Genomic DNA, 20,580 nt, shown 5'->3' with positions numbered 1-20,580 from the left:
AGTGCATATTATGCACAATAAATGTACAAAATCTGGCGCATGTACAAAATCTGACGCAAATTCTCTCGAGTACATGTTACCATATTAAGGAACTATACCACGTATACATGTAAGCAAGTGTTTTGGCCACATGTACTCTTTACATATTACTAAACACACCTATATTAGGTATACCCTTAGGAAATAAAATGACTTCATCAACAAGTATAACTTGAAACATGTATTTGACACAAAACATCACACAACAGTACATATATCTATACTAATCCAGTTTCACAAAACTTTGTATTCATAAGCTTTCTGCATAACTGTCTCCCATATAATGCTATTATAAGATTTTCACCACAACTTTTATACTTTACTCAAGTAAACACACACATGTATTTGTATTACACCTGCGCACTTTCCAAATTGAGGTTACTTTAAAGCTGCTCTTGACAGTGTACTGCCTTTAGAAAACTGCATGGAACATGACAGACTGCTTTCTAGACACAATATTCATGCAATTATGTAACAGTAGATGAAGCAATAGTAAATCATGTTTCAATTCAGAAAACTTATTCTAAGTTAACATATATGAATTTAATATATGAAGATGTTATAATAAACTCCAAAACAGGAAGTTATTATAGACTTAAAAACCTTGGTAAACACATGGTAAATAAATGATAAAATATGTGTGACTTTGTGTAAATCTTCAACCTTTTTAACCACTGAAGCAGTTTTTTTCAGTGCTATTTATGCACTGAATTATTGTGAAAATGAGACCAAAAATGATTTGCTTCTGCCACGTCCTAAAACTGCAGATTATTTCTCTACACCCCATAGTTCTGTCAGAATGTTTCAAAGTATTGGTCACAGTGGTGGTAAAAAAGGTTGAGGGATTAGGATAGCCCACTTGGGACAAAGGGAACAGGAGACATTTGATGACATTAAAACAAACACATGTGATCACTACATTCACAATATTGAATATGATTAAAAGAGAGATAAAATCTATTAACATGTTATATTATGACATGAGAGGCAATATAGTGTTTATCTTTATCATGTGCACTTTTTAAAAAAGAAACTGTAGAGGAACTCCACTCTAAATTAAGACCTATAAAAGTGATTTAAAAATATGAAAATTTAAAAAAATCTGTTCGGTTCTTCTTTGTCAGTGGGCCTATTTTTAAAAAGCATATATATACATATACGTATATAACCATGTATAAAAGCATTAGTTTCAATTTCTTTAGCCAAGGATATAATATATGCAACATTTTTCTGCTTAATTCAACAGGAAAAATAAGACACACCTTAAGAAAACCATACATTTGCACCTACTTACTTAAAAACATTTGTATTTTACAGACATAACCAAGAAAATTGTATTATTTGTGTTTTCTTTTGTTTATCACAATGTACCACTGTTTAGTTTATGGAAAAGGAAATCCTCTATCTATGATGGTTTAAGACACAATATATGACACAATGTCCAGATGTCAGAATACTGTAGCTAGCTTAAGCTTGCAAGGCAACGTTAAAAAGTTTACACTTTTTCCCTTCCTTCACACATGTTACAGGCAAAAATGGAGTTTGGCTCTTCATAAGGTAATACTGAAAAGAAAAAGAAGCATATTTGCACTACATCACTACACCAGTATAAATTGGCTCATTTTGAAAATATGCATCATCTGAATGTGACGAAATACTGACAAACACTTTCCAGCAAAAGCTCAAAACAAGATCAATATACCTGTATACATTTACACTCAATAGTGGATTACTGAATGAATAATTTTTAATTAAAGGAATTTCAATCTGTAGGATTTAAAAGTATCCCTGTGATACTTCTCACAGTCAAACCTTTCATTTTTTCCTATAAATGAGTATCCCATCATTTAATGATGACATTAAAAATCATACATGTTACATAAATATTTGATTTCCTCCCACCATAACACTGGCCACCATCGTATAAGTGAAATGTTCTTGAGTGAGGTGTAAAACACAAATCAATGAAACAAATACATAAATACTTCATACATGTTTTCACTTACATGAGCATATGTCAATGCATTCTTTTTTTCATTCTGTGAGGCATCTTTCCCAACCCACACAATCAGGTCTTTCTTAGTATCAAGCACAAAAACATCCTACAACAGGAATAAAACCATTCTTATCTGAAGTACATTGAAATAGTGATTAATTCATTCAGATGGAAATGCTTCCAAAACGTTGTAAAATTATGACAGGTAATGAATGAAATATATGCTTTAATTATATTACACCTTATGTTTGCTTCGCATTAAGTGTCTTATATTATCAGTCAGCAAACAGAGCAATAACTTCATTTTAAATGTTTATTAGTTAATATCCAAAAAGCTTGTAATAGGCTATAATAGGAGGATTGGATAGTTTCCTTTTACAGACAAGATTTTCACAGATTTCCATGATGTGTTAGGAATAAACTGTTAATTGTCTAACCTTGCTGTCAAAATCTCGTAGTTGGACCATTCCTTTCTTCTCCAACTTGAATTTCATGCTTCCTGTAGAGTCTGACAGTCTAGATAAACAAGCAAGAATTATCATTAGCACAGTGACATTTTCATGTAATCACAAATCGAACACCTCAAATTTATAAATTTTAGAGATTTCAAAGAATATCAACCAAAGTAAAGTAATTCACCTATTGTACAACACCTTGTACCTTACCAACCCTTAAGTTTTTCTCAGAAGACATTAAACAAACTACACAAAAAAAAGTCCTATGGATGAATGAATCACTCAGATTCAAGCAAAATGTGTCACTGCAAAAACGATAAACTGGCGAAATACAGTACTATATCCCTATTGTGTCAATTACATTACAACACTTTCCGTTTCTGTTCCTATCTTCAATTTGACCTGCGCCAATCCTTATACAACAGATTAACGTTCCAACTGTACAATTACGCTTTGTTATGTCATGTACACAGAAATAAGCTTTGCTATCAATCATTCCAACTAATAAATAACACTTACACAAAAAGGCCAACCAAGTCATTACACTGGAGATGGGAGGGTAAAGGAATAATGGAAGCTGTCCAACAAAGCCATCTAAGCCCAGATAACTTCAAGGCAAAAGACAGTCAATGAAGCATTTTGGTTGTCTCCACGTTTAATTTACTGTAACTATGACAAAATTCTGCTTCCAGAAAGTCTTAGCTCACCTGAAAAGTTCCTGTTCTTTGCTAGTTGGAGAATGATTCTTCTCACACTGTTCTTCTGTACCGTTTAGGTTGGCATAAAACTCATGCTGCCATAAAGAAACAGAGCAATGCTAGAGTTATGTCCCCTGATACAGGCTCACTAACATGCAAGCAGTATACCGTTATTTCTTTTAACACTTCTTTTTCAAATTCTAAATTTAGAATTAGAGAATTTCTATATTTTTTCTAAACATCTGACTCTCCCCTGCTTACAACAGAAGATGAAATATGAACGCTATTAAATGCTGTGTCATCAAATGAAAAGCTTCTGACAGAAAACTTTGATTTGGCAATCAGAAATATCCATGAAGAATATTATCACACAAAAGCATTTACATGTACACATCTTTATTTCAGAATTCTTTCTTTTGATCCTGTTTTGGGCCTGCATAATTGACAGCTTACACAAAAGCTGTCTTGTTACTTACATCTTGGTCCGTGGAATCTTCTTCTATGGTTTCAGACTGAGCCTTTCCTGCTCTTTCACTTTTCAACTCGATCAGGTATTGCATGGCCTACAATGTATCATAACATAAAATGTAAGCTCTTGTAAGATGGAAAACATTTCTAAGAAAATTCAGTACAAGTGGATGAAACTTAATCAGTAACGGAATTCCATGATGCACATTTCATAACTGAAATCATTCAATGCTACCCTTTAACACGTAAAAATGATCCTTTATCAAAACTTACACATTATTGTCTTTAAAGACGTCTCCGTCCGCAAACCAGAGATTTACACATCATTTTCTAACTAGACTGATAAAGACTTTGCACCAAAATCCAGATGGACCTTTAAGGTGTATTGTAATACAGATTTTCCACTACTAAAGTCCACTACTTTTACAGCACGCTGAGGAAAATTTGCCATTATCCAGCATAGCTACATGACTGCTCACCTTCATTCTTTCATCCTTGTTGCTGCCTGAACCGTTCCACTGATAAATCATTCGGCCCAAATCCAGGATGAAAACGTCCCCAGAGTTCAAGCTCTTCTTCACCCGCGGCACCTGCAGACACATGCAAAGGGCAAAGGTCAATTTTATCATCAAAGGAGAGAACGTTGAATGATTATTTAGATATCTTCGTCAGTTTAAAGTGAAAAGAAGAACTGAAATTTAAATTGTGGGATTTAAATTAAAAACGTTTGATTGTGTCACATTTTTCATAGGCATACAATTTGGTTTGTGTCTTTGGCATGGGATTTAATGTTGCTTTCAACATTGTTCTGGAAAAATTGCAACACTGTATTCACGTAGGAGGTCTCACAAGCAATAATACATACATACATGCACAGCAGTCACTCTAAGCTCATATCATTCTATACCCTTATTCTGTGAAGAAGTACAGTGAATGCCATTTTCAAACTGCTGGTCAAGCCTCAAACATGGTCCATGCCCAACAAATTTTTATTTAGAAATATCCTGTTTCAGGCTGGGTTTGAACCTGCACCTTGTCTGTCTCGTGGTTAGGAAAGTATATAATTTGAGACTGACTTCACGGAACATGTGAAAATGAGCACATGACAACTCCAAATACCTCTTTGACAGTGACATTCCTCCTGTCCCCTTTGAAGTGCAGCAGACGTGGTTTGTATTCCTCGGGTTTCACCTTATTAAATCCAGATTCTGCCCCTCCCTCCAGTAGGCTGTGGAGTAAAAAACCAATACCCAATGCATGAACTGACTATTTACAATTGCCCTAAAGCAAACAAAAAAAAAAAACAAAAAAAAAAGACAGTGCTTTACAGATCAAAAATGTTGAGGATTTACAGTACAGTGGTCTAGGATTTATACAAAACAGACTAACATAAAAATTCAAAATCATAAGTTGTATATTTCTTTATTCATACTAACGTTATTGTTTTGAAGTAACTTTTGAAGAGTTCAGACTCATGCCCTTGCACCTCCCTGTGCTGTATTGGCTTGTCATCCAGGAAAGTGTCCAGTTCTACAGTCTTGTAAGCTGCTGTGCCATACTCATCCTTCACAAAAAGATAAATACAATTAAGTAGAAAAATGTTTCAAATACTCAATACAGAAAATAACTTTTTTCACTGCATGTGAAGAGCATTACGTTGATGTTGATTAGATACTGAGTTGCGTAAACAATGAATAAAAAATAAAACACAAAAGTTGAGTTGTTTCAGGCTTAGTGACTTCTCAAGCTGACAACTTAAGACATACATTTAATGACAAAGGGAGATAACTCCATACATTTTTGGTAAATTTGGTTAAACAAATAGATTGGTGAATTTCAAAATATTTTCTAGCATTCACCCCATGCAATAAATGTGGGTCCTTAATACATGTCATAAGAAAACGAAAAGTCTAATAAATTACTGCTCACATTCAATGATACCAACTGAAACACAACTTTGCCTTATAATCTATGGTGAAAAATTGATGAGATATTTAATAAGTTGTTCTCCACAAAGAATTATATATTTTTATTACAATTCAAAACATTCACCTGAGTACTGTATCTTCCAATCCAGAAGTGGACATCAAACAGCAACTCATCTGATCCATCTTCTTTGTACGTCTACAAGACAAAAACATTGATACTGAATTTATGTCAAAATATATGATTCATTTCAAACCTCACTAATGAACAAATTTTTATGCTTACCATAAATTTTATGTAATTGCATGAAACAGCTTTGCTACATGATTTTATTGTACTTTCTTTACTATGTTCAATAAAAAACTTACAAAACAATAATTAGTACATGTATTACTGAATAAGTAAGAAGGTCTCTCCGCAACCTGCGGATGGTTGTGGGTTTCCCCCGGGTTGTGCCCGGTTTCCACCCACCATAATACAAGTGAAATATTCTTGAGTACGGGGTAAAACACCAATCAAATAAATAAATAAATATTATTGAATATGTTGACAGTAACTCAGCTCAAGCATGACAACGATCACATAAAAAAATTAGACCACTTCCTTTCTATCATCATGACTTCACTACTGACATCATTAAATCAAAAGTACTGTCATGCAAGAGTACAAGGGTAGTTTTGTATAAACAACAGATGTCTTAGATCACCAAACTGTCCACAGGGAGTGTCTCATTTTATCAGCACTTTATATCTTCACACTTACAGGAATTTAGTGAATTTACAGGAAATATATAAAATCAAAGATTTACATAGAATACCTGGGCAAATAAGAAAACATAACTTGACAAGTTACCATTTTTCTTTGATTTTTACACGTTTCACATGACCACCCCCAAGACACTCACATTTAAAATGATGTATGAGTCACCACTGAAGAATTTGCCATAGGCTTGCTTTGGCCATTCAGTCACCTTAAATTTCTGCAATAGTAAACATTTGAAAAAAAGAAAATAAACTATAAATACATGTAATGGAAACATTAACTATCCCTTGTGAGGCCTTCAACTTAATGGAAGATTTGATGTTTTCTATTTATTTTAAGCAACAGTTCATATACTTATAGGACTGGTATAGAACAGAATAAAAAGAGCTCTCCCATAATCAGTGATCCATGGAGAAGAACAAAATGAATTTAGGACAACCAAGCTCAGCCTAATAATGGCTCAAGACAGATAAATGCAACATGAGCAGATTATCGCTGCTTTAAAGCTTGTCAGTTTTAAAAAAATACGCAAACACTGCAACAAACAATCAAAGCAAAGAACATTCTAGCTAAGTTACAATTTCAAACTAAAGAAAACTGTGCATTATATCATGTTCTTATTACGGTTAGCTCTTCTTGTAAAATAAGGGAACACTTTTGTGGCCTCTGTGACACAAGTATTAAAGTGAAGATTTGAACTGCGTGGAATTGATTTACCGTTAACCTTCAACAAATCTGACCTTAAAATTAGAGCATCTTTTGGCATAATAGAGAAATATTACCTGTTCTGTGAGGGATATTTTCAAATTTATCCCAATTTCAGACATGACCCTAACTGCACAATACATCCTAGTCTTCAAGTCATACGAATTCTGTTTTAAAATTGCATCTAAAATTATACTTTACCTGTCCCACCTATATGGGATACAGCATGTCCAAGATATATGAACAAGTTCCAAGAGTCAGTACTATTTTCCCCAATGATAATACAAACATATGTACAAGGCCACATGCACGTTCACTTACCACTATTCTCCATATCCTTAGACCAACATTATGACCAATTCCTTTCCAGGCTGGTTCACCGCCAGCTGATTCCTCTGGAAACACAGTAATTCATACATGCATTTATTTATTTCTTATTTATTTGATTGTTGTCTAACATCATACTGAAAGGTCTTCCACTTATACGATGGTATATATGAGGAAACTACATGGAGAGCCTGGATCTTAACTTTCTCATGTGTAATGTACAGATTTACACATCACTAAAATGGTGACAATTGGTCTTTAAATAACATTGGTCTGCACCACGGGACACATATGACATAATGAGCATCGCTGATCACTTACTGCCACCAAAGACAAAGGAATGAGAGCCATAGGATTCTCAAGGTGTTACAAATTGCTGGCCCGTATCTGGGTTTGAACCTACACTTTTTGTGCATCTTAGTAACCACCTTAACCACTCAGCCTTGGTCCATTCCCCAAACATGCAATATACAGCATGATGTCAGCATATGTTTATTCATTTATTTGATTGGTATTTTACGCCGTACTCGAGAATATTTCACTTATACAACGGAGGCCAGCATTATGGTGGGAGGAACTCGGGCAGATCCTGGGGGGAAACCCACGACCATCCGCAGGTTGCCAGCATATAAGATGTACATTCAATATATATGACCTCAAAGAATACCCTAACAGAATATGAACACTAATATGGTAATACTCCACCACTAAATACTTCATGACAAATTTCGAATCAGATTGAATTCATTTAACTTGATGTACTGTCATGAGAATATGTCGCCTTTACAGCACCAATAAATGGATTTAGAGATTAATGTAGTGTCTGGGTTCTGAACTATACCTGTCTCCATGGTAACATAACTACAAGCTAGCCTTTTAATTGTGTTCCAATGATTCCTTTAACATAATACACCAGCAGTGTAACCCCAAACACAAATGGCACATTCTGAGTTCTCTTGAATGCAGACAAACTAAAGTGACAAAATTTCATGTTTTCAGAGTTACACTACTTGTGCATTAAATTACAACAAACTGTTCTGTGAACTGTTGGAATGGTAAACCCGAAGATTTTGCAGTATGACAATTAAGGCACAGGTATACTCACTTTTCACCTTTCTTTCCAGGTCGGAACCAAACAAAGCCAAATTTGAGTCCTTCCAGTCATACTGCTTGTGTTTGATAAGTCCTGTATTTGATGAAAGAAATTCTTGAATGTTTCAAGGGTTGTAATCCACATAAGAGAAGGGCAGACGTGTTGTGAAATGTTTGAGTGTCCATAGTACAGACAGTCATACGGAAAAAATTATCTCCATACGACTGAAAAATTGTTAAGCATGACGCTAAACCCAAAGCACTCACTCACTCATATGGAAAAGATATACATGTTTCTTGATAAATCACCTTCTGAAGTCTTTATCAGAAAAAAACAACTTACATGACCATACTTCTTATCACCTAATTGGGAAGGATTGGTTGTGGGCTATGCAAATATCGCAGCTAAAATTAGAGGGCGAGGTGAAAAAAGTTTGGGATATCAATAGTTCCACATATATATGCAAAATGTACAACTAGCAGACTTACTTCAACGCTTGTTTAATGGCACAATGATCAAACAAAAAAAAAAGATATAAAAAAAAATAATTTAAACTGGCGAACTCTTACAATCACACATAAAAATCATGTTAATTCCATATATGCAAGAAGGTTCATTATTACACCTACCTGTACACACATACATACAACCCCTAGGTCATGCTTCTTTTACATATGCTGCATGTATTTAAGCAAAAATTTCCTCCACGACTATTATAGTTATTTGTTTTAGCTTGATTTTGTGAGGTCTGTTGGTCCTAAAAACATATGTTTTGCGTTTAGTTTGGAAGGCAGGATGATATCCTATTACAAAAATGTAAGTTTTAGCATCACCGGTAAGATTTTAATACCTATATGTACATTTTATGGGCAAATTTTCAGGTCTGCTACAGGTCTGCTATAGTATACCAAAAAAAGAATATTTATATGCCTCTATGCTTTCCTTTCCTTCATTTAAGCCTGTTCACAGGTGGTAACCACAGTTAGATGCAGATACTGTGATAGAAGATCCTATCGGCACTTGGTCACCATGGAGATTATACTTATCAATGTACTGTATATAAAACATACATGTTCTTTGACAGGTACAAAACTGTCCGCATATACTTGTACTGTCAGCTGGTACTTTAATCATCAAAACACATGCTGACGTGCCCTGGTTTCTCTCCTGTGCAATGAAGCAGTGAAGTCTGTGGTGTCACCTACCAGAGCATATATATTTAGGTCAGGTCAAGTGGGTTAGATCGGACGTTCCAAGAACTGGATTCCAATATATCTACGGTATTCAAACCAAGGATGTATAGTATGCATGCGCTATAAACCAGGTCACGCATATCTATTCCTTTATATGTATCCATGTTCATCTACCTATGTAAGCAAGACTTGCACACCTGTGTTGATTGATTTATACTAAGTTTTCCCATTGCAATCATTGCGCAATATAAGGCTACAAAATGTTTAGATTTCTCTACAAAAAAAACCATCTATTATTCTGCTTATGATACAATGCTGGGAAATGCCGAAACTGTGTCTAAGGCTATATATGAAAAACCCATAATTTTTTCACTTGGGGAAATGGACCTACACTTTACAACAAAGATAAATGGTTTTTATAATGAACATGTGCTACATTGTAATATATATATAAATACATTTTAGTTACACAATGCCATGATTTGATCAGTACATATCTGCATTTATGTGCTATATTAACTACATATGGCTTTTGTAATACAACCAGCATAAATTCCTTTAGCTGAACTAGTATATTGCCACAGGCAGGTGTACAGCAACTGATGTCATTCTGCAGACACTATATTAGTTTACTGTTTATGCACACAGCATTCACAAACAATTACTCTTCAAATACATAAACACCTGCCACGGTTATGCATTGTCAAATATGAAGTACATTTCACAAGCTGCTAGCTGCCACATCTAAGTAGCTGCAAAGAGCTACATATATAATCAAGCTTTTTGTGACAACACTTCAGATCAATGTAAATGTTACGAACACTGTAATTTTAGTTTGTAACAAAAAAAAAAAAAGAAAAAAGAAAAAAATGAAAATGAAGAGAACAAAAATGGGACATTATAAACTTGGATCCACTTCTGCAAACATGAACTTTGATATCATCAAACACAAGCTGGATCTCACATACCTGCCATGATAGCGCTTGATTCCTCTACTGTAGTACCCACAATTTCTGCACAGGTAGACTTTTACAGAGAAGCTTCAGGAAAAGATTATCAACACCCGTTTGCCCACCTGTGGAGTCAAAGTAAGAAACCATGTTAGAACAGGTAGGACTACCCCATGCTGGTTGGCTCAATAGTGTACACATATGAAAGACCTAAAAATTTAAAAGCACAGCAAATTTTGTGCTGGGGACCTCCTGCTAACAAAGATAACAATATCTTGTAGGTTTGCCATCACCTGAACTTCCTCCTGTGTTTATCCAACCAGAAATAATGCTTGTTAGAAGAGCTCATCAACAACCATACACCTGCATGAACGCACGACTATCCTCACTCAGGTGAGACAGTCACCTTAACAAGCATTCACAGGAAGCTCACAGACACTGACAGTTACCATGGCAATTCTGGATCGATTGTGTACATACTGAGTTGACAAGGGAGAGTTCCAATGGCCTTTAACAAGCATACCTGCATGTTTTAACTTGGATAAATTCAATAGAAAGCACTGAACGTGCCAATCAGTATGCGGACAGCCTGGATTCAATACTAAATTACAAAGTACAGCACATATTTAGATTAAATGTAGATATCCTGACTAATCCTGTCACTGATGGCAATACCCCTTCATCCAAAATTACTGTGATGCACTCTACAAATTACAAAACTATCATACCATAGCCTATACACATGACTATATATTGAGTATCAGCTGGGACTGATAACAGTCACAGGTATCAGAGCTTCAATCACACAGTTCAGAACAATGTTATCATTTACAAGTGACTGTATATTTACAGCACACGTAATTTGAGCCGGGCAAACTGACATGTTGGCACACTTTAACCACTCAAATTTCTTCATGGTGCACCATACCATATAGCCAGGTGAGTTTTCAACACACTGATTGTAGAAACACTATTGCACTCAACTTCACCACAAGGCCCTTCTTAATGATACTCTTGTCCCCTAGTATATCCAGCAGCTATTAAACTGAAGTGAAGAGAGATATAGTTAAGCTGGACTACACACCACACACACCCTGAACCTACACCATGTATTTCGCAACTCTGTCTATTTGCACAGAGCTATTTTCAGTCACCAGGACACAAATCAAGAATGTTTAATACAGGGTCAAGGAAATACCCTAAAACTAAGCTTTAAGAACTTGAGCTGTCTCAGATAAAGTAAACATATATGTCATGTTTAGTCTGCAGCCTAAAAGGTAACAGGCACCTTGTGTATGGCATGATATCAACTTAGGATGAACCCATGTCAGACTCTGCCCACTTGCTTTATAAAGTATTTCATACTTGATTATATAATCCTATCAGTTTTAGAGGACTTCTTCTGGGTATATACCATATAGCAAAGTTCATGTAAGATATGAAACTGTCTAACAGCAACCCTTTATTTCTTTCTCAATGTAAAACACACATAAAATTCTGCATTCTTTTATTTCTTAATATACAGTTTAGGATGTGTCCTAACAAAGGCATGGGCACATGTTTCTCAGCTATCTTACTAGGGCATACATTAGGCTTTATAAACTAGGGTTTGCCCAAAGCCCCTGTGGTCAGTCTGGAAATGAGAAGACATCAACTGTCAAAACAACTGTGGGGGGCAGGGTTTTGGGGGAGGGGCAAGCAGTTCAAACTGGCCTCTGGTCATTTCATTTCCAAAAATTTGATGACTGACAGAAAATAAGCATAAAATAGAGAGAATATTAATTTATACTATAAACCTTGAAAAAAGATATCTTTCCTTAATTTTTTTGGACACAACTTAATTTCTCCATTTGCTTTAAAACGTTAATCTTTAAGTTCCTTTTCATGCAATCCTTTAATGTATTAGAATAAAAAAATGTTTACATTTTCATTTACAGAAGATACAATTATTTGCCCAGATATTAATATGTTTAAGGAAGGATAACAATATATAATTCACATGAGGATATATATGGCTGCTTCCAAAAATATTATAACCACAATATGGCCAAGGTATATACAAGTATACCTTTTGACATAATACATGTCATTTTCACAGCCTATAGGGGCATTTATATATACCTGATCTATATCTAGCTTGTACTTCAAGGTTACAAACTAGTGTAATTGCTATATATACACTGGCTTTTGCACACAGTATGTAATAACTGGATTCAAAATTGCAGGTGAATTTATAAACATTATAAATGTAGTTTGTTGACAAGATTTTAGTTTTCTTATATAAACTGACCTATAATCATACACATGGTTTAACAATGTGAATTCCAAAGGGCAGTCACACAAAACACACTAATTGAACGTGTGTACAAACATGATTTACAATCCCCCCCAAAATATTAAAATTTAGCATACCAGTTCTACCCATGAAGAAATTTAAACTTCACAGTTCAATGCTAAATCTCATGCTTCTCAAAAATTCAAAAAATTAAATAAAAATTAAAAAATAAAAAATAAAAATAAAGACCTTCCCAAAAAAGTTTTTATTGTGCTTTTCTTTTTTAATGTTTTTTTTCTCCATGTTATATTTCAAATATACTCTATATGCTAATCCTCAGTTTTCTAGTCAAATAAACTGGAAGCTCCCTTTTGGAGATATATAATGCTGTGGTACCTGGCTTTCTATATACACCTACAAAAACTGACAACAATATGAGACAATTGGGCGGATTGCTTCTGTGCAGGGAACATATAATCTGCTGTGACATAAAGGCTGATGTGGACATCTGGTGCTACAGTCTAAGCATGCTGGCTTGTATCTCTCAATGGCTATCGTTTTAACACCTCAGTTCAGACACCATGCAGCTATATGCAATTAACTTGATTCAACTAACACACATCCAGGTGTTTTATTTAAGGGAATATTAGCCTGCAAATCTCAACAAAAATCAGTGCAAAAAACTATGCCTCATATCTAGTAAGTACTGCGAGAATCTTGGCATATCCTTCTTTCAACCATCACCATATCCAATATTTTGAAACATTCTGAGAGAACTATGAGGTATAGAGAAATAATTTGCACAGTCGCTTTTTTATTTTTATATATTCACAAAATTCAGGTAGTTGTTTTCATATAGTGAAGGTATTATGTTGATGATCAAGTTGGAACTTCCCATAATAATGCCGTGTGTCATCGTATGAAAGGAAGGTACCGATGTGTAAGGTATATTAAACCCTTCAATGAAACTGTACAGTGAAGAAAAAAGTGGGAAATGTCCGGTGGACAGAAGAAACAAAACAGTATTGTGATAAAAGCTTAATGAATAGACCTGTACTGTTGTCTAGAATTTGGAGTAAGCTGTGTTAAGTCATTAATCCTTACACTTAGGCTAATCAGTTCTCTGTCAAGGGATTAACCTACAAGCCAGGTATACTGGCTAGTCATTTTATTTGTATTGTAGATTTACCCGTCAGAGACAGTAATCTCCTGCCTGTTGTTGCAAATAATAAAACATTTTTTTATCATGAATAAGCTTTCCGTTTATTTTGTCTACTGTCCTTTTCCCATATAAGGCCTACCTTGTACCGACTGATTGTTTTACAAAGTGTTGATTTAATTGAATTGCTTAAACTCAACACCTGGAGCAAAACTGCTGTACATTTGCCAAAACTTTCTAGTTTGTAAATGTTTTAATGATTAAGATCCACTCTGACTATGGACGGACCACAGAAGGTTTTATCAGGTATATTCACATATACGGAGGGGAAAATGTACAGAGGGGAAAATGTGTGGAGGTATCGTCCTCTATGTTATAATACCCATTTACTATACGTCTTTGCAAGTAAAGGTTAACTTAATTAGTATGGCCAAAATTCTAATCTGGACAAAACCTGACTATGAGAAAAATTAGGTCGGCATTGAAAGGATTTTCTTTATTCCAGCAATGAAGAACATAAGGCTTCTGAAGAAACTAACATGACTAGAAAAATACAAATATACGAGCTGTAAATATTGATAACTTATGCATAGGTCAACCTGGTCTTTTAGCTTTATATGACTGGAAGCAAAGTCAATCTATGAGCAAAATTTTATCAAAATTGGACACTGGTTTTTGAGATATTTACTGTATATAAACCAATCAGAATGAAGGAAATCATTACATAATTAATATGCAGAATTCATACACATATACGACTGGTTTTTGAACACAGATTTATCAAAATAAAACAATACTTGGACCAAAGAGTTACTATGAGCAAACCAATAACCAATGAGAATAATCTATGAATTTATTAAATATTCAAAACATATATACATGGCCAGATCGATCAGTCTGTTTTTGAAACTTAAATTTATCTGAGGTTTCACAACTTCAGAAAACATGCAAACACAGTTTTATCAAAATCACACCATTACTGCATGTAAACAAAAACTTCTTTTTGAAGCACTGATCTGAAACATAAAACGAGCATATTTTTAATGAATGTGGCCTGATCCTATTGCTGTGAGATTCAGCCATATAGTTTACATTATCACGTAGGCATCATGAGAGAACCGTAACTGTTTCACTTTCAAACAGAATCACACAATCAATGTTGTCTGAGTAACTTCCGTGTACATACAACTACAGACTAACTGTCTTATGATACCATTTTGTAACTAAGGGAACTCTGTATTGTGCATATAGTGTTACAACCTTCCCTGTAGGGGAGAAAGTCCTGGTTCCAGTTCCTGTTTCCTGCACAGGCTTTACCTGAATCTATCTGAAGTAGGAATTCAAGGTCAACGTTAATATAAATAAATATATATACTAGTATATACATACATAATGGTATATACCAGCGTATAGTGACAAAACCACTAAAATCACATTGTCATGACTAATTTTCTCATGTGTCTCAGCATGATCATGAAACGTTTGAGAAGCAATTCCAATGAAAACATCTTGCTCATTTTCAAAGTGGACTGAAACTGTAATTCTATCTTCTATGTGACCTAAAATTTTGATCATGATTAAATTGCTCATTTTGCCTAAACATTCATCATAGAAAGGCCAGGGGCTGTATATTCATTTTGTTGAATTAGATCGTCACGCTGGATATATGAGCAGTTGCAATCAAATCGCAACTAAGATTTATTTTCGTACTTTATTAACTTTCTTAGTTATTTGGTAGTTTGTGTTAAACACAGTCTTGGGAAATGGCCTTGGGATTAACTTAAAATGTCCATCTTGGTTGACGGGTGGTATATGCATAGGTTTTAAGGTCAGTTACACATTGCATGATATTTTATAATGGGATAATTCAATATCAGCAGTAATATTTTATAACTTTTGCTTTTATATAAAAGTGCATATTTGCATATAATTTTTTCTTAGCAAAAATACAGTGTATACTGACAAGTTACAAGTCTTTTATATATTTTATGCATGTTAATCAGATGAGGATCCAAAGGTAATTTCATTGTCTTCTAATGATTTCATCGCTGTGAGTTCAAGTCAAGCTCATGCTGGCTTCCTCTCTGGCAGTTAGTGTACGGCCAACACACCTGTATACGGTGATATTAGGTCTTGCAGCAACCTGTAGAAGGTCGTAGGTTCTTCCTGGGCTCTGCCCAGTTTCCTCCCACCATAATGCTGGCTGCCGTTGTATATGTGAAATATTCTTGAGTACGTCGTAAAAGACCAATCAAATAAATAAACGTAATGATTCTGAGAAGTCACAGTTTGAATTTTTCTCCTACATATCATATTAGTAGTTAATTAACTGAAAACCAAATACATGTTCCACTGCATCTGTATAATTGTTGAAATCTTACTGACAGAATATATGGATCACACTGATATACATTTTATATACATGTATTTACGATGGTCATCATTAATGAAGTTACTCACAAAATAACTCAGACACTAAAAGATATTTAATACTAATTAGCGGACATGTGCATGTCAAAAAAACTTATAAAACATGAAAAACAGTAACAAACAATGCTGCCATTTTTAATGCATCGATGAATGAATAAAATTTAACTATATATGCTTTCGGCTACTTCTACTTGCACTTATCTACTTTGATGGCTACATACCGTATTTCACCTTAAGTTAGTTACTGCACTTTCTGGTGCACACCAAAGCCTTAAATTCATTCTTTTGATGCTAACACTTTGGGTTGTTTGATACGAAATTAATCAAAATTCTCAAAAACAATTTAAGTAGCTCAATAAGGATGGTGAATCAATCAGAATTTAGCAAAACATGTCACTTGAAATATGCTAATCTTTAGGTGAAATATTACAGTGTCTGCAGTTATTAGACTGCATGGTGCTCTCTACGATTTACTAAGGGCCTCCATGGCTGAGTTGGTTAACGCGCTAGCGCAGCGTAATGACCCAGGAGCCTCCCACCAATGCAGTCGCTATGAGTTCAAGTCCAGCTCATGCTGGCTACCTCTCCGGCCGTATATGGCCGATATGAGGTAGGCCAGGTGTGCAGAGCATGTTTGTAAAACAATCCAGCACAGCTTGCATGTCCGGTACCTTACCTGACAAACCTTGATTCTGACTTAAAGTCATGCATAACAGGGAAAACTCTTGTCCCGTTATCATATATACACACTGGACAATTGATACACACAGTAAATAGGCTAGACTACGAAGACATTGGTAAACTCATAATAATGGCACGCTGATTGGCAGATTGAGGCAGATGTAAAGACTATGGTAATCCTATTGTTAGTCAATGATCCCCTTCTCTGATGTTCATTATGAAAAGCTGCTTCTTCAATGAATTGGCATCACTTTACCATATGACAGCACTTTACCACATGACAGCACCCTCAAGTTTAAATTTCCCCAGATCGATGTCAGAAGCTGGTGATGGCATAATCAAATGCTGAAATGATGAGTCAAAATGAAACTTTCGTTTTACACTAGTTACGAGTCACACTACTTAATTACTTAGAACTTATCAGTGGATCTACTGGATGTCAGAACACTAAATGCATATCTAACATAGCTGCTAGCTTATAACATATATGAATACATACTCAATAACATGTACTTATAATTATACCCATGTTTAATCACTTCATTTTAAACCCTTGGGATTATGTCGCATTGATATGGACGCAACAGTCTTTTGGCTACTGTCCCTGCTATTAACCCCGTGCATCGCGGAAAGACTCGCGGTTCTGGATTACAATAGGGTCTGCACGTGTAGTGTAGTGTAGTGTAGTGTTACAATGCTTGTAAGTGAAGCTTCCACACCTGGTTATAAGAAACGACTGCAATAGATATTAACTTTTTACTCACTGTTAACTACTGCCTGTAGCTGCTGGGGTTGCCCTAGCTAGATTGTTCTCCTCTTTTTACTGTTAGTTGTAAAGCAGGTGGCCTAGTTCTTGATCTACAGCCTATGCCTAGCGATCCGCCTTTTAAAAGAAATCTAACCCAACTTTGATGAACACGTGCTATTGAGTGTCAACGGAGAACAGTCCATTTCACAACGGGGGTGGTGCTTTCAGTTGTGACATGGCAGCTATGTAGCAGACCTGCATAAAAAGAGCTGTGAATTTCCAACTGACACCCCTTCATGCATTAGTCAGTGTCAACAACCTCGACGTCATAAACGCGTGCGGAAACGACCTTCTTGACGTCTATGGCAACCAAAAATAACTTTTCCGAGCAAATTGCGATACATGAATACATGACTAATGCTCTACCTGCCCAAAAAAGCCAAGCTATTCGTCATTGTACGTAAATAAACACCTTTGTTGATCCCAATTGTGATGCTATGCAGGAGGAGTAATAATATCTTCTGGCGAAACACCACATCCCATCCCTTAAAAAAAGGCCTCCATATTTCGAAACATCAGGCTAATATTTCAAAAGACATGGACCTATGCCATGTAGGGCCTGTCTCACAATTGTGACTCTCAACGCAGTGTGCCTGGGAACTTTTGTATTAAGCAATAAAATCAGTAAAGTGGAATGGTCCTCTGATTGGAATGCATCATCCAGTGATTTGGAACATTCTGTGTATCATATATTAGCCCAAAGTTAAGCTGGACGTTCCTACCGTAACGCCCAGCTTCGGACATATAAACTTCCACGCCGACAATTTCACTAAAAAAAATAAAAAAAAATAAAAAATAAATAAATAAATAAAAAAACAAAACAAAAAAAAAAAAAAACGCCTCGAGCCTGACCTTGTTTTTGCTATCCACCGATTCCTTAAAACGCCCGAAATGTAATATGTCAAAGCCAGTATTGGTAAGCCATCTTTCAACAGTAATCCATCCATTTAACTTCGAATCGAACAACAAGAAACCAACGTTTGCCACGTGTGAAACTTTTTCAACTTCGGACAAGGTGATAGGCCGCGAAAACTTTATTTCACATTCTGTTTTCAGGGCATGCTCTTATTAAAGAATTCAGCCCGCGTGGAAGTCTATATGACTGCAGTTGGGCGTTACGGTAGGAACGTCCAGCTTAGCCACATCTTGTATATGAATGATGTGGCCCAGTGTTGTAAAGTGACAAACCTATCTCGAGGCCTATAGTCACAATGACAACCATCTCATGTGACAACTTCTCACTGCATGTGTGTAAGGGTTCATTATCACTAGCACTTTGCGAACATCTTACAACATTAAAATATTAACGTATCAATATATCGTAATGCATATACCATGCCATGTATAGCCTGACACATATATAGTTTACCCCTGCGCATGCAGTCAGACATGTAGAGCAGGAAATAGCTGACGGACAGGTCAGTGCAAAGGAAATTAAAACACTATATAATGAACTGTATATCAGACAAAAGTCCATTAAAAACTATTGAGAAATGATGGCGATTTGTTAAAAAGGATTAGTGTCCAGATTTAATTACGTGTCCTAGGTATAAAGTTTATAACCCGTTTAGTAGTATGTTACCAGGAGGGCCTCTGAGAAACGTAATTATGACTTTAAATCCTCTAAAAACAATAGATTTGCTACCCTGGCCCATCTCCAGCTGGCCGCGGTAAAGGTCAGCGGGTGACGTCACAGATGGCCAACTGGAGACTAGCTGGCGTATATAACCCGAGAAACGATGCCATTTTCGAGATGGCTTTTAGCTACACAAAAGCAAATATACTGCCATATCAATTTGAACTCTTGCTGGACGATGCTGAAGTTCCGATTAAAGACACTGACATCTCTAGTCGGACTTCATATTCCGATTTTCCGATGTTGAATTTGATCTTTGTCCAGGTATTATCAACCGCATGCACTTGCAATGCGGACTGGTAAGCCTTATACCGTGTTACACGGTAGGTATACATTTCGTGTGTATATCTGATATAAAATTTACTTTTCTTTCCTTCTGTCCGCTTCACAGTAAATATCATTTTATTCCCCAAGCTGATTTACTTCAAAAATGGGTTCACGGAAATTAATTTCCGTACATTAAATTGAGGCAATAGCTAAAAACAACTTCTTACAACTAATTTTCCTAGTTATATTATGGTCGGAATTACTCCAGCACGTCGAACAGGTATTATGAAGGGTGGCTTTAAGCCTCTTTTGGCACCTACCCTGAACATTCAAAGAGATGTCACTTGTTTTCTCACCTTTGAGTAACTTTAATCAACAACCAGTATTTCAGCCCCTGTCATTAATTCTTGATTAACGCAGTCAGTCAGGACGATTAGCTTTGGATTGTTTTCGGTTTTAATCGTCTTCTGTTGCTTGTCAGTCGCTAGCTTTTCCGTAGCTGTCAAACGGCCATTGCGTTGTTGTACACAGATCCCCATTTGTTAGAAACTCACTCACTGATCCACAGGAGAGAAACAGCCAATGGAACAGCGTGTATAAAAGCGACATTCATTGGAAGCCATCACGTTGTTATATCTACTTTCCCTTCACTTTACCGGCATACCAAAGATGGATCAAACCAATGACGAATGAACTCCACTTTTGTTTCACA

At 35.6% G+C, this 20,580-nt stretch overlaps 1 protein-coding gene across 6 annotated transcripts; it reads right to left on the bottom strand.

The window, feature by feature from the left end:
• Window positions 1–205: 205 nt before the first annotated feature.
• Window positions 206–18,037, bottom strand: LOC135469645 (gelsolin-like protein 2). Of its 6 annotated transcripts, none has more exons than XM_064748180.1 (14): window positions 17,922–18,037; window positions 10,631–10,737; window positions 8,482–8,562; window positions 7,371–7,444; window positions 6,487–6,561; window positions 5,709–5,780; window positions 5,093–5,220; window positions 4,776–4,884; window positions 4,136–4,246; window positions 3,665–3,751; window positions 3,198–3,283; window positions 2,473–2,551; window positions 2,046–2,141; window positions 206–1,602 (listed from the first exon to the last, which is right to left on the bottom strand). In XM_064748180.1, exons 2-14 carry the CDS (start codon window positions 10,635–10,637, stop codon window positions 1,507–1,509), a joined length of 1,101 nt encoding a protein of 366 aa, XP_064604250.1. In that variant the 5' UTR covers window positions 10,638–10,737; window positions 17,922–18,037; the 3' UTR covers window positions 206–1,506. The 6 variants fall into 6 exon arrangements, with proteins under 6 accessions (XP_064604250.1, XP_064604251.1, XP_064604254.1 ...); XM_064748181.1 differs by lacking the exon at window positions 17,922–18,037 and adding an exon at window positions 11,541–11,673; XM_064748184.1 differs by lacking the exon at window positions 17,922–18,037 and adding an exon at window positions 11,597–11,620.
• Window positions 18,038–20,580: the final 2,543 nt, after the last annotated feature.

This window comes from Liolophura sinensis, chromosome 7 (assembly GCF_032854445.1).
Source record: "Liolophura sinensis isolate JHLJ2023 chromosome 7, CUHK_Ljap_v2, whole genome shotgun sequence".
Lineage (NCBI taxonomy): Eukaryota > Metazoa > Mollusca > Polyplacophora > Chitonida > Chitonidae > Liolophura > Liolophura sinensis.
Note: the sequence above shows the minus strand (reverse complement) of the source record. Positions and strands in the feature narration are given on the sequence as shown.